This window comes from Molossus molossus, unplaced genomic scaffold (assembly GCF_014108415.1).
Source record: "Molossus molossus isolate mMolMol1 unplaced genomic scaffold, mMolMol1.p scaffold_m16_p_10, whole genome shotgun sequence".
Classification (NCBI taxonomy): domain Eukaryota; kingdom Metazoa; phylum Chordata; class Mammalia; order Chiroptera; family Molossidae; genus Molossus; species Molossus molossus.
In genome coordinates, this window is record NW_023425345.1 from 32,538,632 (window position 1) to 32,558,623 (window position 19,992).

General features: G+C 36.1%; 1 protein-coding gene across 1 annotated transcript in view; it reads right to left on the reverse strand.

Annotated features, from left to right (window-relative positions):
- Positions 1-508: 508 nt before the first annotated feature.
- The window catches only part of ST8SIA1 (ST8 alpha-N-acetyl-neuraminide alpha-2,8-sialyltransferase 1), a 151,099-nt gene continuing 131,615 nt past the window's right edge, over positions 509-19,992 (reverse strand). The window contains exon 5 of the mRNA XM_036251987.1: positions 509-1,495. Coding sequence (XP_036107880.1) covers positions 1,009-1,495 — 487 coding nt within the window. The 3' untranslated portion in view covers positions 509-1,008. The remainder of the gene's footprint in view (positions 1,496-19,992) is intronic.

Consider the following 19,992-nt stretch of genomic DNA (forward strand, 5'->3'; position numbering starts at 1 on the left):
AAAATGCAGACCTAAAATTGAATTTATGCCCTACATTCTGAGGAGGAGGAAAAGTGGTTCATGTTATCCAGACTGTGAATCAACACAGTCTAAATTCAACAATGTTTCACATTGTCTAAGTAGACTTGACAAAAGGGAAGAAAGCATTCTTATTTAACATTTTTAAATGGAGGGGAACTACAGTTGACATAGACTTGGTTCAACAAATCACAATATCAGCTATAGTATTTTGTATCCTTAATACCAAATAAGGGATTTTAAAAAATTGACCTCATCTGTCTGGCTGGTGTGGCTCAGTGGTTGAGCATCAACCCATGCATCAAGAGGTCACCAGTTCATTTCCCTATCAGGGCACATGCCCAGGTTGTAGCCTGGATCCCCAGTGCCGGGCATGCAGGAGGCAGCCAATCAATGTTCTCTCTCATCAATGTTTCTATCTCTATTCCTCTCCCTCCCCCCCTCTCTAAAATCAATAAAGAAAAAAATATTTTAAAAAATAATAATAAAATAAAATCTACCCCATCACCCATCACTGCCCCTAAATAGGGCAAAAATAAATAATACTTTTTAAAAAAAACCTATGTTCTAATGTCAGTCTTCATGAATAGTTGTTTTTTTTTAAAGCCAGTTAGTATTGTAATCAATAACACTTTGCCCTGGCATTTCCTTTATTAACCTTGATTAATTCTTCATCTTCAACAATTAGAGTTTCATCTTATTTGTGAACTGTCCCTTCTTGACATAAACCACGTACATGTGCTTCACCAACATCATTTCATCAGACTGTTACTAGTTGCAAATCCACAATGTGCTATAAAATATTTCATAGAACGTTTCACTTCTTATTTGTCCTCCAAGACAACATTAAAAGTAGAGTTTCCTTCGTGGTGGTTGCTGTTTGCAAGTGGCCCATGCAAATCCATAAAATGACGTCACCATTTCCTTTTGCAGTCACGTAGAAAACCTAACAAAAATACCCTGGCTTAGTTCTTTCTTTTCCCACCGTCCCTAGGCAGTGGGCTGAAGCGAGGTGTCCTCACATGGGTCCAGCTGCATTCTCAGTGTGCCGATTTTATGAAGGTACCAGAGTTGGAGGAATTCCTCCGGCATGGCATGAAAGCCAGAAAAGGGCAAGACATTATCATAGTAGTGGTGGCTGATGGGCTGCTCATGCATATTCACAGAGAAGGGCCAGAAGCCATAGATGGTCACCTCCTCGCAGAGGCCCAGGGCTGCGCTCACCAGAAAGAGTCCCGTGGACAGGCGTTTGGCATGAATTCCCCTAGTTTTCCAGAACTTTCCAATGCTACGCAGAAAGTTGGGGTTAGCAAAGAGTACTGTTTGATTGGCACCGACATCTGACAGTGTGTAATAAACCCGGAGGGATGGCTCTGTTCCTGTCTTCATAGAAAAGGCAGGCATATAGATGTAACTGTGGTTATAAATTTTCATGTTGTCTACAAATGTCTTTCTGGACCACAGCAGGTTCTGAAACCTATTAAAGAGAAAAAGAGGCGCAATTACTCTGGAGAAAAGAAATTAATCAATGCCCACTCTGTTGTTTTTCTGATGCCCTTGATAGCTCATACATCCTTGTACTTCCAATTGTCTCTCATCACGTAGCTTGACTTTCCCCCACCTCGACATCCTAAACTCATGTTAGGAGCCCTTACTGGGATTTCCTCTGAACTAAAGTGCCGTGTACATTTTGTTCTCTTCCAGATTTATTTGCTTGGAATGTAAGGATGGTTTAACACTTATGAATTTAAAATATTTTTGAATAGGATTTTGAAGAAAGCTATTTGTGTGGTTTGACATAAGCACAGGAGTAGTTTCCTCATCTGCAAATCAAAGGAACCTCTTGTAGAATACTTCTTCCCATTGAAATTGTACGGTTCTACGAGTATTCCAATTAATCAATGCTATACTGTAAATATAATATTACATAGGAAAAAAGACTTGTTGTTATAAAAATGATGCCAAGAGTTGCCCATGTTGTTTGCACCAAAGAACGCTTCTTTCCTGTGTGCTTTCATTCTGGATTACATAAAGTAAAAGTTCAAATATACCCACCTAAAATTGATGGTACACATCCTATGTGTCAGGCATTGGAGAATTAAAATTTTAATAATCCAATTTTGGCCTCACAACATTCAAGAGATTGTGGAAACAAAAATATAAGTGTATACTATAATACTCTAAGTGCAACATTTGATATCTGTATAAAGAACTATGAAATTCAGATGAAAAGAAAATTTAATTATGCCTTGGTAGAGAACATAGGGTCCAAAAAAGCTCAGAGAGGAGATGATATTTAGTACATATCCTCAGGGGAACAACAAGAAGAACAGCAACTAAACTGGAAGGGCCACTTTGGTCAAGGACAAGGGCATACAGTGTACTAAAATCATAAGAAGGATGCAGCGTTCCGGTAATGAGCAAGGTAGGAACGGAGGAGGAAGTGTTTGAAGACAAGGCATGTTGCAAAAAGCTTGTGCATCTCTCATTTGTTTGGACTTCACTCTGTGGGGATGGGGAACCTTAGCATCAGCACGTACTTACAGCATTTACTATTCGTATTACAAATATTTCATCATTTGTTTAGTAGTCAGTCTATGTCAAAAGAGGTAACTCTGGCAGTTCTGAAGGTGTTCTGGGGAAGGAAGAGGCTGGTGACCTAAGATCAGTTAAGAGGTTGCTGACATAACTCAAGGGAAAACAAAGAGAAAAAGATGAGGAAGTAGACCAGGGCCTAGCAACTTTGGTTTTCTTGCACAGGAGGTGGGCCGCTTATCTGAGGTTATGCACAAGAGGAGCAGCAGCATCTGAGAAGGGAACTGAGCCACACCTAGCAGAGGAAGTCTGGCCTCACATTTTGGCTGGGCTCATCAGAAATATGTGAAACCAAAATTCTGAATACACACACCCACAGGTGTATGCAGCAATCAGCGTTATTAACTCTGCCTGCCAAGAAAGGTATGTTTCTCAGGCCCAAAGGAAGAGAAATTGTTCGAGTTTTCTTCATGTCTTTGATTCAGCAGCCTGCTTTAGCAAGTCTTCCTAGGCCCTGACAAGTAGAGAAGTGATCACAGTGTTTTTAGGTGGAATCACTTTACTGTAGAAGAAGTCATGGAGACACACTGAGCCATATTCCAGAGCTGAGCCAGCTTCTCTGGCAGAAATTCTCACTTCCCAACTTCCAAATAGGCTCTGCTCAGAAATTTTTTAAATTCTTTTATCCTTTTTAATTGTCCACCCTAATCTTTTGCTCTTTTCCTAAACAGTAATTCTTTCTCAATAATGTAGACACATCCTGCAGATAGTATTCTACTTTGTTTGATCAGTGGTTCTCAAACTATAGCTGGACTAACCTGATATCATTTTCTAAGGAGAGTTGTCCAGAGAGATGAATTGTTATCCAGCACCCCTCAGTGATTGTGATGTAAGTGTCCAGGGGATGCAATTATTTACAAGATTGAAGTCATCAGTGTAATCTGTTTAGCTCTCTGCATCTGCCCCTCAACATCTCTTTCTTTACATCTTCTGATTTTATCCTTGTTGCAATTCTAAGAAGTGTGCCCCCTTCCTCCCTGTGTCATGGAACAAGCTACTTCACATTTTCTAAAGAACTCTTGTTCAGAGTAGGTTCCTCTCTTTAAAACATTCAACCTCTCCACCTTTACTGAATTATCCCCTTCTGTCTTTTAAACATTGTTAGAACTTAATAATAAAAAATTATTCCGATGTCCATACTGTTCTCAGAGCTACATTCTAGGTCTCATTTTACCAGCAACATTCTAAAGCAATTAGTATACTTCTAGCTGTTCCTTTTTGTTTCCCTTAGACAATTCCTTCCTTACTGCTGTGTTGAATGACTCCTATCCCACGGGGCTCTACTGGCTGATAGAACTTTCCCTATTTTTATAGTAGGCCACATACTAATGAGAACTGTAGACAGCTCCAGTAAAATCAGGGCAATTGATTTTTGTGTTCCCTGTCTTAAAGCTGACTGATTATTCTTGAAGAGGGTGGTCTTCCTTTCTGGAGTTGTAACTTTGAAAAGGAACATACATCTTGAGTTTACTGTACTCTTAATTTTTTAATATTGTTAAAAAACCAGCACATACTGTACATTATGTTTTATTACTTTTATCTACTCCATTCTTCAACAAATGACATCACTTAATTCAATTCAGTAATTATTTATGGCATACCTAATATATTTAATGTTATCCTGATCAAGATTTGAATAGGAATGGTTTTGAACTTTACCAAATTATTACAAAATTTAATTAGAATTATAAATGAGTGATGTCCAGCTCTCCAGTCTCATACTCAGCTACTCCTCATGTTCTTACCCTAGCTCCAGCCATCCCTGAATCTGCACCTTTCCATGTATTTTTAAATATATCATTCACTGTGAAGTTCTACCCATATATGAAGACTTAACTTAAGCTTTTCCTTAAGTTTATTCCTTACTTCCAACTTGATGTTTCAAAGGAGTCTTCTTGAAACTCCTCAATATGAACTGATCACGCCCTCTGAGAATCTGTACTCCTTGAAGACAGAAAAAATCTTACTCGTCTTTTAATCTTTAGAACCTAGGTCAGAATAACTGTATACTGTATGAATGAAAAAAACTATTAAATAATAATTGAAAAAGCAGCAAATGAAATCAGATCAACCAATAAATTATTAAAAATAAAAATTAACATAGTGAATATGGGCATGAAATAGAAAAAATATATCAATAGAACAGAGTTGAAAGCACAGAAATATAGCACATTTTGCAAATAAACTAAATATGTGATATTAGAAATAACTGATGGAAATTTACAAGTTAGTTAATATACAGTCAAGAAAGTTAACGATTTTGAAATTTTAGGGGGAATAGACTCATACTTGAGAAAATTATAAAATAATTTTATAATAAGATAAATATTTAAAGTCTACACTACAAGAAAAACTAAAAATAATCAAAGTTTTCAGACATTTATAAAATATCTTTTACAAAGAAAAGGATTGAAAAATTGATTATACTAAGATATGAAATTTCATTCCCATGAAAAATATAACTAAAAATTTTAAAATAACTGAAAAACATACTCAGCAAATATAATAGAAGGTTAATATTGATAAAAATATAGATTCTAAATATATTGATATAAAAATGGATAAAAATAAGACAATTAACCTAAAAGGAACTGCAATCAATAACAAATGTTAAAATGTTCAGCTTCAAGCTGCCAGTCAAAGTGCAAACTGAATAGAATTAGAAAAAATAAAGATCTAGCTCTCTGGTCTTATAACAAATCTCTAAAAATAAGAGAAAAGATGTTTTTAAAAAGCTACATCCAACTTGATAAAATAAAAGAAGGCAAACTCTTAATGGATCCCCAAACCTGGGTTACTACTGAAAAACAGAAAGCTTACAGCAGGAAATCACAGCATAGACTAACTTGCCACGCATTGCTCTAAATGGTAACAGTGCCTTGCGCTCAAAGGCAGGAGAAACTGGAGAAAGTGGGTGTTTTGGAACATTCAACACGGTTATCGTTAAAATTATGGAGCAGCTGGGTCATCCAGGTGGGTTGTACCCTACAATCCTGCATTGGTCAGTTAACACTCTGTGTGTGTGGCAGGGGTAGGGTTAGGGATATGGTATATCAGGCTCTAGGAAGGAACAGCGACTGTGCACCCAAATAACTAGCAAAGCCCAGGGGAAACTGGGGATGTTTTTCAACTCATACAATATTGGAAGCCAGGTTCATAGTATTCAAGCAGAATATTGACTCTGACAGGCCAAAAGAAAGACCTGTATATGATGACATTTGGGAGTCACCCAAAGGACATCTTACCACCTTCTCTTCAACAGAGAGTAAAGTCAAGAAGTTTAGTCTCTGCAGAGAGCGTCTAGTTGCCAAACAAAAACATATCCAAGGTCAAAAGACACTGAAGGAAAGTCTCTAATACAAGAGTCAGAGAACAAAACCAAAGAAAAAATAATTCAGAAGAAAGAAAGATTATTCAAGGGGAAGAAAAAAGATACCCTTCTTAAAAATCTATAATTATTCTGTATAGAAATATTAATAGTTATTGCATCCATAAACTAAGAGGACTATACCATAAAAAGAAAAAGGAAATTTAGGTAATAAGAAAGAGTTGTTGGGCCCAGCCAGTGTGTCTCTGTGGTTGAGCATCGATCCATGCACCAAGAGGTCGCCAGTTCAATTCCCGATCAGGGGCAGATGCCCAGGTTGTGGGCCCAATCCACAGTGGGGGGCATGAAGGAGGCGGCCAAATGATGTTCTTTCTCATCAATGTTTCTATCTTTCTCTCCCTCTTCCTCTCTAAAAGTCAATAAAGAAAAAAAAATTTAATAATAATTTTAAAAAGAGAGAGAAAAAGAAAGAGCTTTTGGAAATAAAACATGTAACAACAGGTGGATTCTGCTAAAAGCTCCAGGAAAACAGCTACACAGCAGGCCTTGAAAGCCATCAGTCAGATTCTAGTGAAAAAGACAAACAAGCAGTTTCTGAAAGAATGTCTCAACAACAACAAAAAGTATTCCTGATAGACTAACATGTTGACAGTAATGGAAGATTTGTAGCTCTAATGGGAGTCTGGAGATAAATTTATGAATGTTTCATGGAAAACCTTCATTTGCTCTGGGGAAAAATTAAACATTGAAGGAGGATATGAAATAACTGTTATAGACTGTTGTCTAGATGTGAACAGTACCTGAATAGACACTAAGATAAGTACTGACTGTTGATTTGGATTGTGATACATCTGAATTGAGAGGTCAAAAAAGTCTATTGTGTATGGTGGGGGAATGCTGTGAGGAACACTTTAAGAAAGATATATCTTTATTTTTCTATAAGAAATTAGTAGGAAGTGGAAAAATTTTTAATTTCAATCAAGCATGATGCTTTAAAATGTAACAAGAGGGAAAACAGCTGAAGTTGGAAGTCTTAGAACATTACTTGGGGAAATGTGGGACAGGATATTGCTGCTTTCTGTTTGAAGCTTTCCATTTTAATACTATCTTATCTCTAAAACTATGTACATGTATTATTTTGGTAAAAATGGAAATTGAATTTAGATCATAAAAAACATAAAGCAATTTAAATTGATCAAATGAATAATACCACCAAAAAATATAATACTCAAGAGACTTTATTAAAACAAGATAATTTAATAAAAAATATATATAGCAAAAACTGATTAAAATTCAAATAGGTATTCACAAATCCGCAATCATAGCGAGAGTCTTCATCTAAAAAGCCTATCATTTTTACATAGATAGGAATTTTAAAATGACCATATATTATGTAACAAATAAAAATGTACATATTTTAAACCAATGATCATAACATAGGCTATATCATCTAATCAGAAATGTAAAAATAAAAAGTCAGCAACATAAAAATACATACAATATACTACGAAAAATTTAAAAACATATTTCAAGTATGTTTATAAGGGAAATCTGTCAATATTAGTAAAAGATAAAATTAGTAGAAGGTAATATTAGTAAAAGATAAAATCTTGAATATACAAGAGAACCAATTGAAAAATTATTTATTGGAACCAGGAAATACTTAGACAACATCAACTTTTAAAAATCTACAACTAGCCCTGGCCAGTTTGGCTCAGTGGTTAGAGCGTCGGCCTGCGGTCCGGAGAGACCCAGGTTCGGTTCCCGCCGCTAAGGGCACGTACTTCAGTTGCAGTTTGTCCCCGGCCCTGGTTGGTCGTGCGGGTGGCAGCCACTCGATGTGTCCCTTCACGTCGATGTTTCTCTCTCTCTCTCTCTCTCTTCCTCTCTCTCCCTCCCACTCTATCTGTACAAAAAATGGAAAAATATCCTCGGGTGAGGATAAAAAAAAAAAAAAAAAAAAATCTACAACTATACCAGGAATAAAGAACTTCCTCAAGTTGATAAAGAATATCTACAAAAAACCTTCACCTAACATATTTATGGTGAGAAATTTAAACCTTTCCCATTAAGATCATGTTTTTCAACATTTTAGTAATTGTCATTGTTAAAACAATTAAACGGGGAAATAAAATGCATACAGATTGGGAAGGAATAAGTAAAACTGTTTTTGCAGATAACACAACTGTCTATGTAGAAAATCGGAAAGAATCAACAAAAACAAACCCCTGGAACTAATAAATAACTATAGCAATGTTGCAGTATACAAGGTTTATATACTAAAGTCAATTTCTTTTCTATATACCAGCAATAAACAAATGGAATTTGAAATAAAAAACACAATACCATTTACATTAGCACCTTCAAATATTAAATACAAAATATGTATAAGATCTATGTGAGAAAAACTGTAAAACTCTAATGAATAAAATCAAGGAACTAAATATAATAAATTGAGAAATATGAGATGTTCATGGATAGGTAGACTCAATATCATCAAGATGTCAGTTCTTTCCAACTTTTTTATAGATTCAATGCAACCCCAATCAAAATCCTAGCAATTTTTAGGATAGCAACAAACTGATTCTATAATTTACAAGGAAAGGGAAAAGACTTAGAATAGCCAATATGATATCTAAGAAGAAGAACAAAGTTGGAGTACTGACACTATCTGAATTTAAGACTTACTATAAAGCTACAGTAATTGAGATAGGTGGTATTGGCAAAAGAATAGAAGAATGGATCAATGGAACAGAACAGAGAGCCCAGAAATAGACCCACATAAATACAGCCAACTGATTTCTGAGAAAGGAGCAAAGGCAATGCAATGGAGCAAATAGTGCTGAAACAACTAGACATCCACATGTAAAAACATGATCGAGACACAGACTTTATATCCTTCACAAAAATAAACTCAAAATCAATAATAAACCTAAATGTAAAAATATAAAACTCCTAGAATATAACAGCAAAAACCTAGATGATCTTGGCTATGGCATGACCCAAGAAAGATACCACTGATATGCTGAACTTCATTAAAATTAAACTTAAAAACTTTATTCTATGATCCCACTTCTAGGAATATATCCTAAGAATCCCAAAATGCCAAACAAAAAGTATGTATGCACATCTATGTTCATAGAAGAGTTATTTACAATAGCTAAGGTTTGGAAACAGCCCAAGTGCCCATCAGTAGATGAGTGGATAAAAAAGCTATGGTACATTTACACAATGAAATACTATGCAGCCATAAAAATGATATCTTATGCTTTCAGACAGCACAGATGAACCTGGAAACTATTATGATAAGTGAAATAAGCCAGTTAGAGATAAACAAATATCATGTAATCTCACTTAAAGTAGAATCTAATGAACAAAGTAAGCTGACAAACAAAATAGATCCAGACGTGGAAGTAAGGAATAGATTGACGACCCTCAGAGGGAATGTGGGGGTTGGGAGCCAAAGATAAACCAAAGAACTTACATGCATATGTGCATAACCAGTGGTCACAGAGAAAAGTGTGGTGAAGGCAGACAGGGACAGGAGCAGGGAGGAGGGGGTCAAGTGGGGGAAAAAAGGGGAAAATCTGTAATACTTATCACAATAAAAATAATAATTTAAAAAATGGACCAAAGACTTTTATAGACACCTCACGAGATGGCAAATAAGCATATGAAAAAATGCTTCACATCATATACCATCAGGAAAATGCAAATTAAAATGACAATAAAATAACACTACACATCTATGCGAATAGCCCAAATCTAGATCCCTGATAACTCTCATTCATTGCCAGTGGGAATGAAATTGGTACAACCATTTTGGAAGACAGTTTGGTGGCTTCTTACCAAATTTAACAGATTTTCTCAATGCAATCTAGCAATCACAATCCTTGGTATTTACCCAAAGGTGTTGAAAATTTATATCTACACAGAAAGCTGCACAAGCATATTCATAATTGCCAAAACTTGGAGCAACCAAGATGTCCTTCAGTAGGTGAATGGATAAAGAAATTGCACTAAATCCATACAATAGATTATGATCCAGCACTAAAAAGAAATGAGCTATCAAGCCATGGTAAGACAGGGAGGAACCTTAAATGCATATTACTAAGTTAAAGATGCCAGTCTGAAAAGGCCACATACTATATGATTCCAACTAAATGACATTCTGGAAAAGGCAAAACTAGGGAGACAGTATAAAGATCAGTGGTTGCACAGGTTGGAAGGGGAGAAAGGAATGAATAGGGGGGCACAGAGCATTTTCAGGGCAGTGAAAATACTCTGTAAGATGATATAATGATGGAAACGTCATTATACACTTATCCAAATCAACAGGATGTACAACACCAAGAGGGAACCATAATATAAACTATGGACTTTGGGTGATTATAATGTGTTGATGTAGGTTTATCAATTAATAACAAATGTACCACTCTGGTGTGGAGGCTGATAACGGGAGAGGCTGTGCATGTGCAGGTAGGAGGTATATGGGAAATTTTTGTACTTGCCTCTCAATTTTGCTGCAAGGCTAAAACTGCTTTAAAAAGAAGTCTTTAAAAAAAACCATCATAGCTTCTTTACACAACAGCAATCACATTTTAGAAAACTATAATAAATTAAATATATATTATAAAATTAGAACTGCCAAGTCAGAGATGAGTAAATTCAATATGCACATTCAAATATGCACAATCACAAACATTAAATTTATACCAATTAAAATTACAGACAAGGAACAGTTTTCTACATATCTAATTGATAAATAATAAGAAATGTGTTAATTATTAGAAAAGGTGTGAGAAATGGGGGTACTTTCATGTTTCGAATGGGAATATGAATTGTTACAGATAGTTTGGAAGGTGATTTTGCACTTGCAATATGCACACCTCCTGTCCCAGCACTTCCAATTCTCAGCTGGTGTCCTGGCTATTCACAGAGCGATCTCATTCTCTTAGGTCTTGGCTCAAATGAAAGAACCTCAGAGAAGTCTTCCCTGACCACCCACCTCATCTCTCACCTTTGGTGCAGTTTTTCATAGTACCTATCACTACATGACATTTTATTTTATATATATATATATATATATATATATATATATATATATATATGTTTTTGTTTATTGTTTCTCTCTTCTTGAATGTCCACAACGAGAACTTTGTTTTGTTTACTACTAAATCCACAGTGCCAGGAAGAATGCTGGGCACATGGCACTAAGTGAATATTCATGAATGTCTGTTGGAGTATGCAGAAAATCAGAAACAACCAGGAGTCTATGACAAAGGGAATGGCAAAACAAACAGTTATGTCTATACTATGGATATAAGGCAGTTCTTTTAATGACACGGCTCTATTTGTATTAAAATACGTAGACACATTTCCAAGACAACATTACATAAAAAACAAAGAAATTGCATAATTACTACTGTAATTTGTATAGTGAATTATCATACAGGATAAAGATATATATTTTCTAGAGTTATATATATGCATGTAAATGCATGGGAAAATGTTGGAAGGATTCACATTAAGCTAAAAATAATGACTAACTCTGGGGAAAGTAGTGGGTATGGGGGTGGAGGTAGAGGGTCAAGGGGAACTTCATTTATTTTCTTTACTTTTATTGTTGACACTATTACAGATGTCTCTGTTTTGCCCACTTTGCCTCCCTCTACCCAGCCCCTGGGCCTCTGGCCATCACCTTCCCTCTGGCCATCACCACACTGTTGTCTGTGTCCATGGGTTATGCATATATGTTCTTTGGTTGATTGGTCAAGAAAAACTTTAGCTTTATCTGAAATGCTTTAATTTTTTTAGAAGGTGAGTACATTTATGTGTTACTTGTGTTATTAAAAAATTTCCCTTTGAAAGATCTGGCATCTTAGTAATCACATAAATGCAAAGTAAAAAACAATTGTGAGTTTCTAGTTTACTTTTTTCAACACAATAAATTAGGACTATGTTGTAATTTTATTCTTTTGAAGTTTTTAATATTATTATAATGTTGTTTGTACCATATAAAATGCATTTACAAAAAGGTCACAAGTGTTCAAGTTCATTTATCTCTTAATTATATCTCATTTTAAAACTTCACTTCTACATAAAATATTTTTCTAATTTTTTCTCTCTAACTTTTATTTGAATACTTTCCTTATTATTTACTTCCTGTTCAAATCTTTCAGTTAAGTTTCCAGTGGCTTAATTCATTTCCTCATATTATTTACTTGTTTTTCTAATATTTTAGACCATTTGCCATGTCAATGGTTGTGCAGTTATTTTTCTCTCTTTGCACAGTTGTTTGTTTGCACAGCTGTTGCTTCGTTTTCCTCTGTCAATGAATTAATTTTGTGTTGATTTACAAATATTTCCTCCTCTGTACCTTCTTATCCTGTGAGAGTGCCTCTTCCACAGGAAAATATTTTACCAGATTGCACAAAACACACCATACCAAGCTATTCCATTCATACACAGTACATGTTAAAATATGTCCTAAGAATGCAAATTTTTGAAATATTTGTAGAACGGGCATTCCAGACTAGACTGGGGATGTTTCTAAGAGGATAGAAATTTAAGATAATCCTTTCAGAGATGGACAAATCTGAACTGAATTTTGAAGAATGAATAGAAGTTAGCTACATAAATGGAGTTGAAGAGAAAGAGCATTCTTGGCTGAGAGAGCAGTGTTGACAAAGGCATAGAGATGAGAGAGGGAGATGTTCAGGAAAATGAAAACAATTTAGCATGGTAAAGCTTTACAGCCTTAGGAGTAGCTAGAGATGAAGCAAGCTTCATGCACACAGCAGAATAAAAGAATGACCTACTGCCAATCAAGGCTGAGATTCTACCCATAAGGAAAAATTGAGACTAATTAGCAAGCATTAGTTCATGGGGAAAATGACGAGGGTCCTACCACAGGGAGTGGAGGGGAAGAAGTAGTAGTAAACTTTGGTGAATGGGAAGAGCAGGGCTGATCTTCAGCTGGGAAGTAGTGGTGAAGTATACAGAGAAGTGCTCCTCTGATTTAGTGTCAGTTCTGTGTATGTTGTTAAATATATATATCCCTTCTAGGTGGGAGGGTAGTTTCATGTTGGGGGGTTAAGTGGCTTGGATTTCAGTTGCCTTCTTTCAGCATGATAAGTAACATAAAAGGAGACAGGGTTTGAAGGGAAAGCTTATTATCCAATTTTGGACATGTTAAGCCACCCATAGACATGAGATCTCCCAGAAGAACAGTGGGCCAACATACAATACACTGACAAATTGTAGCATTTAAACAATGGGCAAAGAGTCAGAGTTGCAGCACAGGATAGACAGGCAGAGAGCTAAGAAGAAATCAGGATAGTGTTCAATAAAAGAAAGATAAAAGAATTTAAGAAGTTTATCAACAATGGTAAATGCTGAGAAGAGATCAAATGAAATAAAGACAAAATGTTATTTGGAGATTTAGCAACATGAAAGTTCTCAGTGGCATGACAGTAGACATCTATCAATATTACTGGTTGGAAATTCAATTGTGTACAGGGACCAAGCAGGTGACAAAAATATGTCAGGGGGCCAGGTATAAGACAAAAAGGTGTGGACCTGGAAACGGAATGCACATGTGCCATCTAAAAAACTTCAAATTAAAAAGAAAGTAAAAGCCAAGCAAAACAAGTATGCAGGCAACAAGGTTGATGTTAACCCTCAAAACTTACTCAAAATTCCAAATGACAATGAGATCATGGAATCACAAATCCTTTTGGAGCAGAAAAAAAAAAAACTGTAATAAACAAGGCCTCTTGTTTATTTATGACACAAGTAATAGTCTAGGATAAGAATTGGAAGGTCACAATCAAATTACAGAAATATCAACAAATTATAAGATTCCTGCTTAGCACTCTATTTTATTTAAGCTTTGAACTAACTCTATGAAATTATCCCTTTTCTCCAGTTTCATAACTGGAATGTAGCAGACTGTGGATTCCAACTAAGCTCAATTTGACTCTAGATTCAACGCTCTTTCATTATACCGGGTATCTTTTCTCAGAGAGGAAGATGTATCACTCCTGTCCTATACGAAGTCACTCACCTGTGATCTGGGTTCTTACCCCTTCTCACATTCTCAAGAACCAAGTACACTTTTTCCTCTTTACTGCCTTTATCCTCATCTAGTCCCTTTCATTGGCCCTTTCCCCACATGGGCTCTTGCCCAAGTCTCCCCAACTGAAAACAAACTAACAAAAATTTTCTCAAAAGTACATCTTTCTCTAGCTACTTCCTTGATCTCTTTTCTTCCATCCATTGCTGATTTTTATCTCAAGTCACCCATACTCTCTGGGAGATTTCATTCACTTTCATGACCTCATCTAGGAATATTATTTTAACAATGGATACCAGAGTTCCCTGTGGAAAGAGAATTCTCTTTGCTTAGGTGTACAAGTTGCTTTGGGTGTTGAATGTGGAATTATAAGGGACTGTCCTGGGAGCAGAAAGGGCAGTAAGTGATAACTAACCTCTCCAGCATAAGTAGTTAACAGGAATTTGAGGGCTGGAGAGTCAAAGGGTGAGATGAAAGAGAAAGAGAAAACATTTAGTAGCAACAACATCCTGGGAGGCTAGAGACTAGATATAACATAACATGTGGGACATTCTCAATGACAGGGTGGTTGAAATGCTTCTAAGAATAGAGATGTCTGATCTTCAATTTTTATATTCTTTGTATGATAGTTTTTCAGTGTTCCCCCTCTCTCATTTCAAAATTTCTATAAATTTTGTTACAATGCCTTTGAGAATGGTCTTCTGGAAAAATCAAAGAAAGGAAGCTTTGATTCACGTCTACATTGCTGTGGTGCAGAGAGGGGGAAGCAGCCACAGAAGGTAATGTGAGAAGGCAAATAAACTGAAGGTAATTAAAAGTAACTGGAATAAACAATGACCATATAAATTTAATCTTATGAAATTCTCCAAAAATTGGAGAGAGCATAGACTTCTCTGGCAGATACAGGTTGGGAGTTCCAACTCAATTTGAAGAAAACCTCCAGGGGCATCTTTACTCGTGTCTAAACTAATACTGATGACTTCCTATTCTCTGTCTCCAGTTTTACTCTCTAACATTCCCAAATTACATGGCAGAGTAGTCAAATGGTTTAGAGTGTGAACTCCAAAACCCAAACAGCTAGATTTAAATCTCACCTCTAATACTTGCTAACATTGCAAGTTTGGTCAAGTCTCTAAGTCTGTATGTATTTTAGTCTCCTCATCTGTAAATTAGAAATATTAGTTGTATCTAGCTCATGGGAATGATTTATTACATGAATTAATACTTGCAAAGTACTTAGAACAATATCTGTTCCATAGTAAGTACTCAAAAATATTATTTAATATCAAAAGGCCACTGGCAATTTCTATTTGGATTCACTAACACACTCTATTTATTGAGTACTCACCAGTGTACGCACTACAGGATAGAGCGATGAACACTATAGACAAATGGAAATTCCATTCGAGTGAGAAGATAACCAATAAATAATCAACCCAAAATATGAACCATACATGGGGAGTGCCATGAAGAAAATAAAGAAAATAGGGTAATAGCAAATAGAAGGTGGAGGTGCTGCTATTTTATTTAGAGTGACATTTTAGCAGAGGTCTGAAAAAACTAAAGGAGCAAGTCCTGTGGAGACCTGTGGGAAACATGTAAAATTCAGTGTCTTCCCTCCAAAAACTTTGTTTAGGGGTCCAGAAACACATCAATCTGGGGATCAAATATGATCTGAGTGTTGGTATGTATGGCCTAGATTTCTGTGTGGTGCTGGGTAGGTCAGGTTTCAGCCTCACAGACAAGATCAATGGAACACCATTATTCTTTATCTGAACAGATGGCATAATCATCACCAATGCCTCAACCTAGCTATAAACATATATTCTTCCCTTTCGCAAAGCTTCTATATCCAGTTGGTTACTAAGTTCCCCTTTAATAACATCTTTTGAGTCTATTTTTCCATCCATTTCTCTCCACCTATTTCTTATAGGTTGAGCCACATTAAATGATCATTCCTCAGGTCAAAACAGTTGAATATTGGCATGTGCTCACCAAATCCATTTTGTTTACTTCCAGGGCATGCAGAAGGACTACTTCCCAAATGCCCTGTGGTTAAATAGAACTAAGACTACATTCTAGTCAGAACTGCTGTATAATATTTCCAGGCCTAAACCTTAAAATCTCCCCTCAGTGTTCAATATTTGCTCTAGTCTTTCCTCTGTCAACAACATAGAATAAAGAGGACATGGTCAAGGATTATGTGGCCCCAGGAGATCAGTGGAACCACTGAATGGAAGAAGTTTGAGTCCATAAGTAATAGTGTGGAGCAGAAACCTCCCCTTCCCTGTGCACCCTCAAATTGTGTGTGAATGAGAAACAATACTATATTGCATTACGCTATTAAGGTTTGAGGTAGTTTGTTACAGCAGTTAGCCACCCTAACTAATGCATATCCTCAGTACGGTGGCTTTATTTCAAATCATCACCAGTCCTCCTTTGTATCATGACATCATCCAAACTGATCTCTCAGTCTCCAATACACACTTCTCAAGGGTCCCTAAGGTACTGTCTCAAGCCCCAAGTTGACTGCGTCATCCCCATCTAAGGGTAGTTCTTCTATGCCTTGTCCTCCTGTTTAGATAAAGTCCAAGCAATGTGAATATTTGAAGTCTTTTGTGATATAATTCCTGCCTCCAACTCTAGCCTCTTTCTTTGCTATGGCTCATTAGCACTGTCTACCCTTGCCTGGCCAAATTACTTGAGGTTCCTCACATGGGCCATGCCCACTTACGCCTCTAAGCCATTGCACATGCTGCTCCTTCTGTCTGAAGTGAAAGGCACTTTTGCCCTGCCTAATCTTTCAGGACTCCACCCATGGACAGCATTTGCTGTAGAAAGTCTTCCCTAACCCCAAACCCACATTAGGTACTTAAGTCGGTGTACTTTATTTCCATCAAGGTATTTATCACCTTGTCATATAATTATATCATTAATTTCTATGGTTCCTTCACTGAGTTCCTTCAAAAAAAGCTAATGTCCTCTATCTTTGTGTTCCCTAAGCCTAATACTATACCTGACACCATGTAGGCATTTACCGTGGAATAAATAAATGATAAAGGAATGAGTGAACTTCTAAGGATCTTTGTAATTTTTTCACAAAATGCATTTAATTCATTCCTAAATATGCTACAGGAAAAAAACACAAAATGATTTTTTTCAGGAATACTAAGATAATATGAGACACTTCTGATTGCCTTCACGTTTGTCAAACAACATTTATTTCCAATGGTTTTTATGTGAACTATTTCCCTGCCTTAAACCAGAAAATGGATCATTAAAAACTGAATAGCATTCTGAAATACAAATCTCTCATTTGACACTAGTTCATTTTCTTGTAAACAGAATATGGTAATTTCTGAAAAACATCCAAGAATCATTTTTAATCTCTGGTACCATTTAGAAAAATTTCATTTTTTTCCAGGACAAGTAAAATTGTGCTTGTTGTTTTTCTGATCATAGGTATGCTTTTATGGTTTCTCACTTTTGCAGTTCTCAAAATAGGAATTATATACATTTCCCTAAATTTCATTATAAAATTAAAGCTATACTAAACTTTAAAAAACATATATTTATTCATTTTCAGACATAAAAGTAAGGTATATTCTAATCTGTGAATTTTACCTTTTAAGTTAAAAAAATGATGTCAATTTTGATACAAAGCAATAATCTTGTGTTTTAAAAAATAGATTGCATATTAGAAACCCACTGATTTTACTATATAGTGTTTTACAAAAATTTCTAATATAGATGGTCTCAAAATGTGGTATTTGGAGAAGAAAGACTACATGTTCAGCCTCTTTCACAGGCAAACAATCGTCCGCATGTTACTTCATCTCTTTGAGCCTCGATTTTCTCATCTGAAAAAAATGGAGGTACTAAGTGCACCTAGTTATAAAGTCTCTGTGAAGACTAGACGACTTCATATGTGTGATGCACTTAGAATAGTGCCTGACACATCAGAATAAGAAGTCTTATAATTTTTGGCTTTCATCTCAAATTTCACCACCACCATTTCCATCACCAGTCCTCTCCTCTCTGAGCAAACAAGTGATGAGAAACCAATTTTTTTTTAAAAAAAATATGTTTTTGTTGATTTTTTTTTTAGAGAGGAAGGGAGAGAGAGATAGAAACATAAATGAGACAGAAACATCAATCGGCTGTCTCCTGCATGCCCCCTACTGGGGATCGAGCCCACAACCCGGGCATGTGCCCTGACAAGGAATCAAACCGGGACCTCTCAGTCCATGAGATGATGCTCAATCCACTGAGCCACACTGGCTGGGCAAGAAACCAATTCTTAAATAATTCTAGGGAAGTAAGCATTATCTCCAAGCATGCAAGTTATAAATAAACAACAATTTTAAAAAATACTTCCTAGGCAGGATGCAGTTGGCATGTATTTATACAGATGTTACTGGAATACCGAGATGAGTAAAGCTGTATGTTTATTTTTCATTATTTTATTGAAAAAAATTTAAATATGTGACTGATGTTTCAAGCTTTCAGTAAACACTTAGAAACAACAAGCAAAGAATAAGTGTAGGAGGTCAGTGAAAATAATCAATTTCATGGAGCTTGTCAGAGATTTATTTAGAGCGGAAAGGGAATATCAAAGAATTTCTTTTCTATAATAAAAAAGCTAAATATAAGCAAAGCTTAATGAAATAAAATCTCTCCAAATTACTATAAAATGCACCATCTGTTTCATTATAAAAAGTGTATCTGTGCCCTCCCTAATGTAATTTAAAGCAATTAATGAAACTACTTGCATAAACATTTTCAATATACATTTATTCTAGGTATCACATTTATTTAATTACATATTCCATTACTCAATTATAATTTAATTTAAAATTTTGCCTGTAAAAATCTTTGTTAAAGCCCTGGTCAATTTGGCTCAGTGGTTAGAGCGTTGGCCCGCAGTCCAGAGAGACCCGGGTTTGGTTCCCACTAAGAGCACGTACCTTGGTTGCAGTTTGTCCTGGCCCGGCTGGGGTCATGTGGGTGGCAGCCAGTCGATGTGTCTCTCTCACATCGATGTTTCTCTCTCTCCCTTTCTCCCTCTCTCCCTCCGGCTCTATCTGAAGTTAAATGCAAAACATGTCCTTGGGTGAAGATAAAAAAATAAATCTTTGTTATAAATCTAAATCACATAGTATTTTAAATTTGTTATATTTCTAGAGTCTCTATTTCTTTGATTATTTCTCAATTAAAAAGTTAGAAAGTAACTTGAATATCTCTGTTGTGACATAAACTGAATTCAAACTGAAAATCTGTTTGAATGGAGTGTGAAGGCAGGGCTCCTTCTCCCCTTGGTATCTGGGGAATGGGAGGGGAGGCCAGCTGCACTTAAGAGCCAGGACAGAGTCGAATGTGAAGATGCTTGACATCAAGCCCACTGACTAAGTCTGAGAAACAAAGGGGGACCCATTGCTCCAACCAGGTTGCCTTTGGCTGGTGGCTTGGCAAGTTGAACGCTGGCTACTGCAAGCCAAAAGACATCATTAATTTGGGGAGACTTCTTGATGACAATTTTTTAAAAAAAGAAATCATCATTAATCATTTCCCAAAAGCCACCAGAGTGTTTATCTGATACTCATGAGAAATCAGATGGAAATCTCTCACTAGTATGTGTCACCTGTACCTTGCAAAGGCTACTTTTGCAGGCTGTCACAAGATAATCAGGGTGTCCACGGCCTATGTGCAAAGAAACCCACTGTATTTGGTGTGGCACAGAGATCATCATTTGAAAAACAGAATCAATGACTAGGCTTGACTTGCACATGAACCTTCGAATCATTTGAGTACTAGGGTATCACGCTAACTGGCAAACGTGCTCTGTTTCTGAAGATCAAGACAATGCTGGTTTGTATTTAATCACCACAGGGTAGGTCCAAAATTGTAATTGAAAAGGACTTCATGGGAATCAAGCTCTATATAAGCTCTACAAAGTGATTCCTGGAAAGCTTGA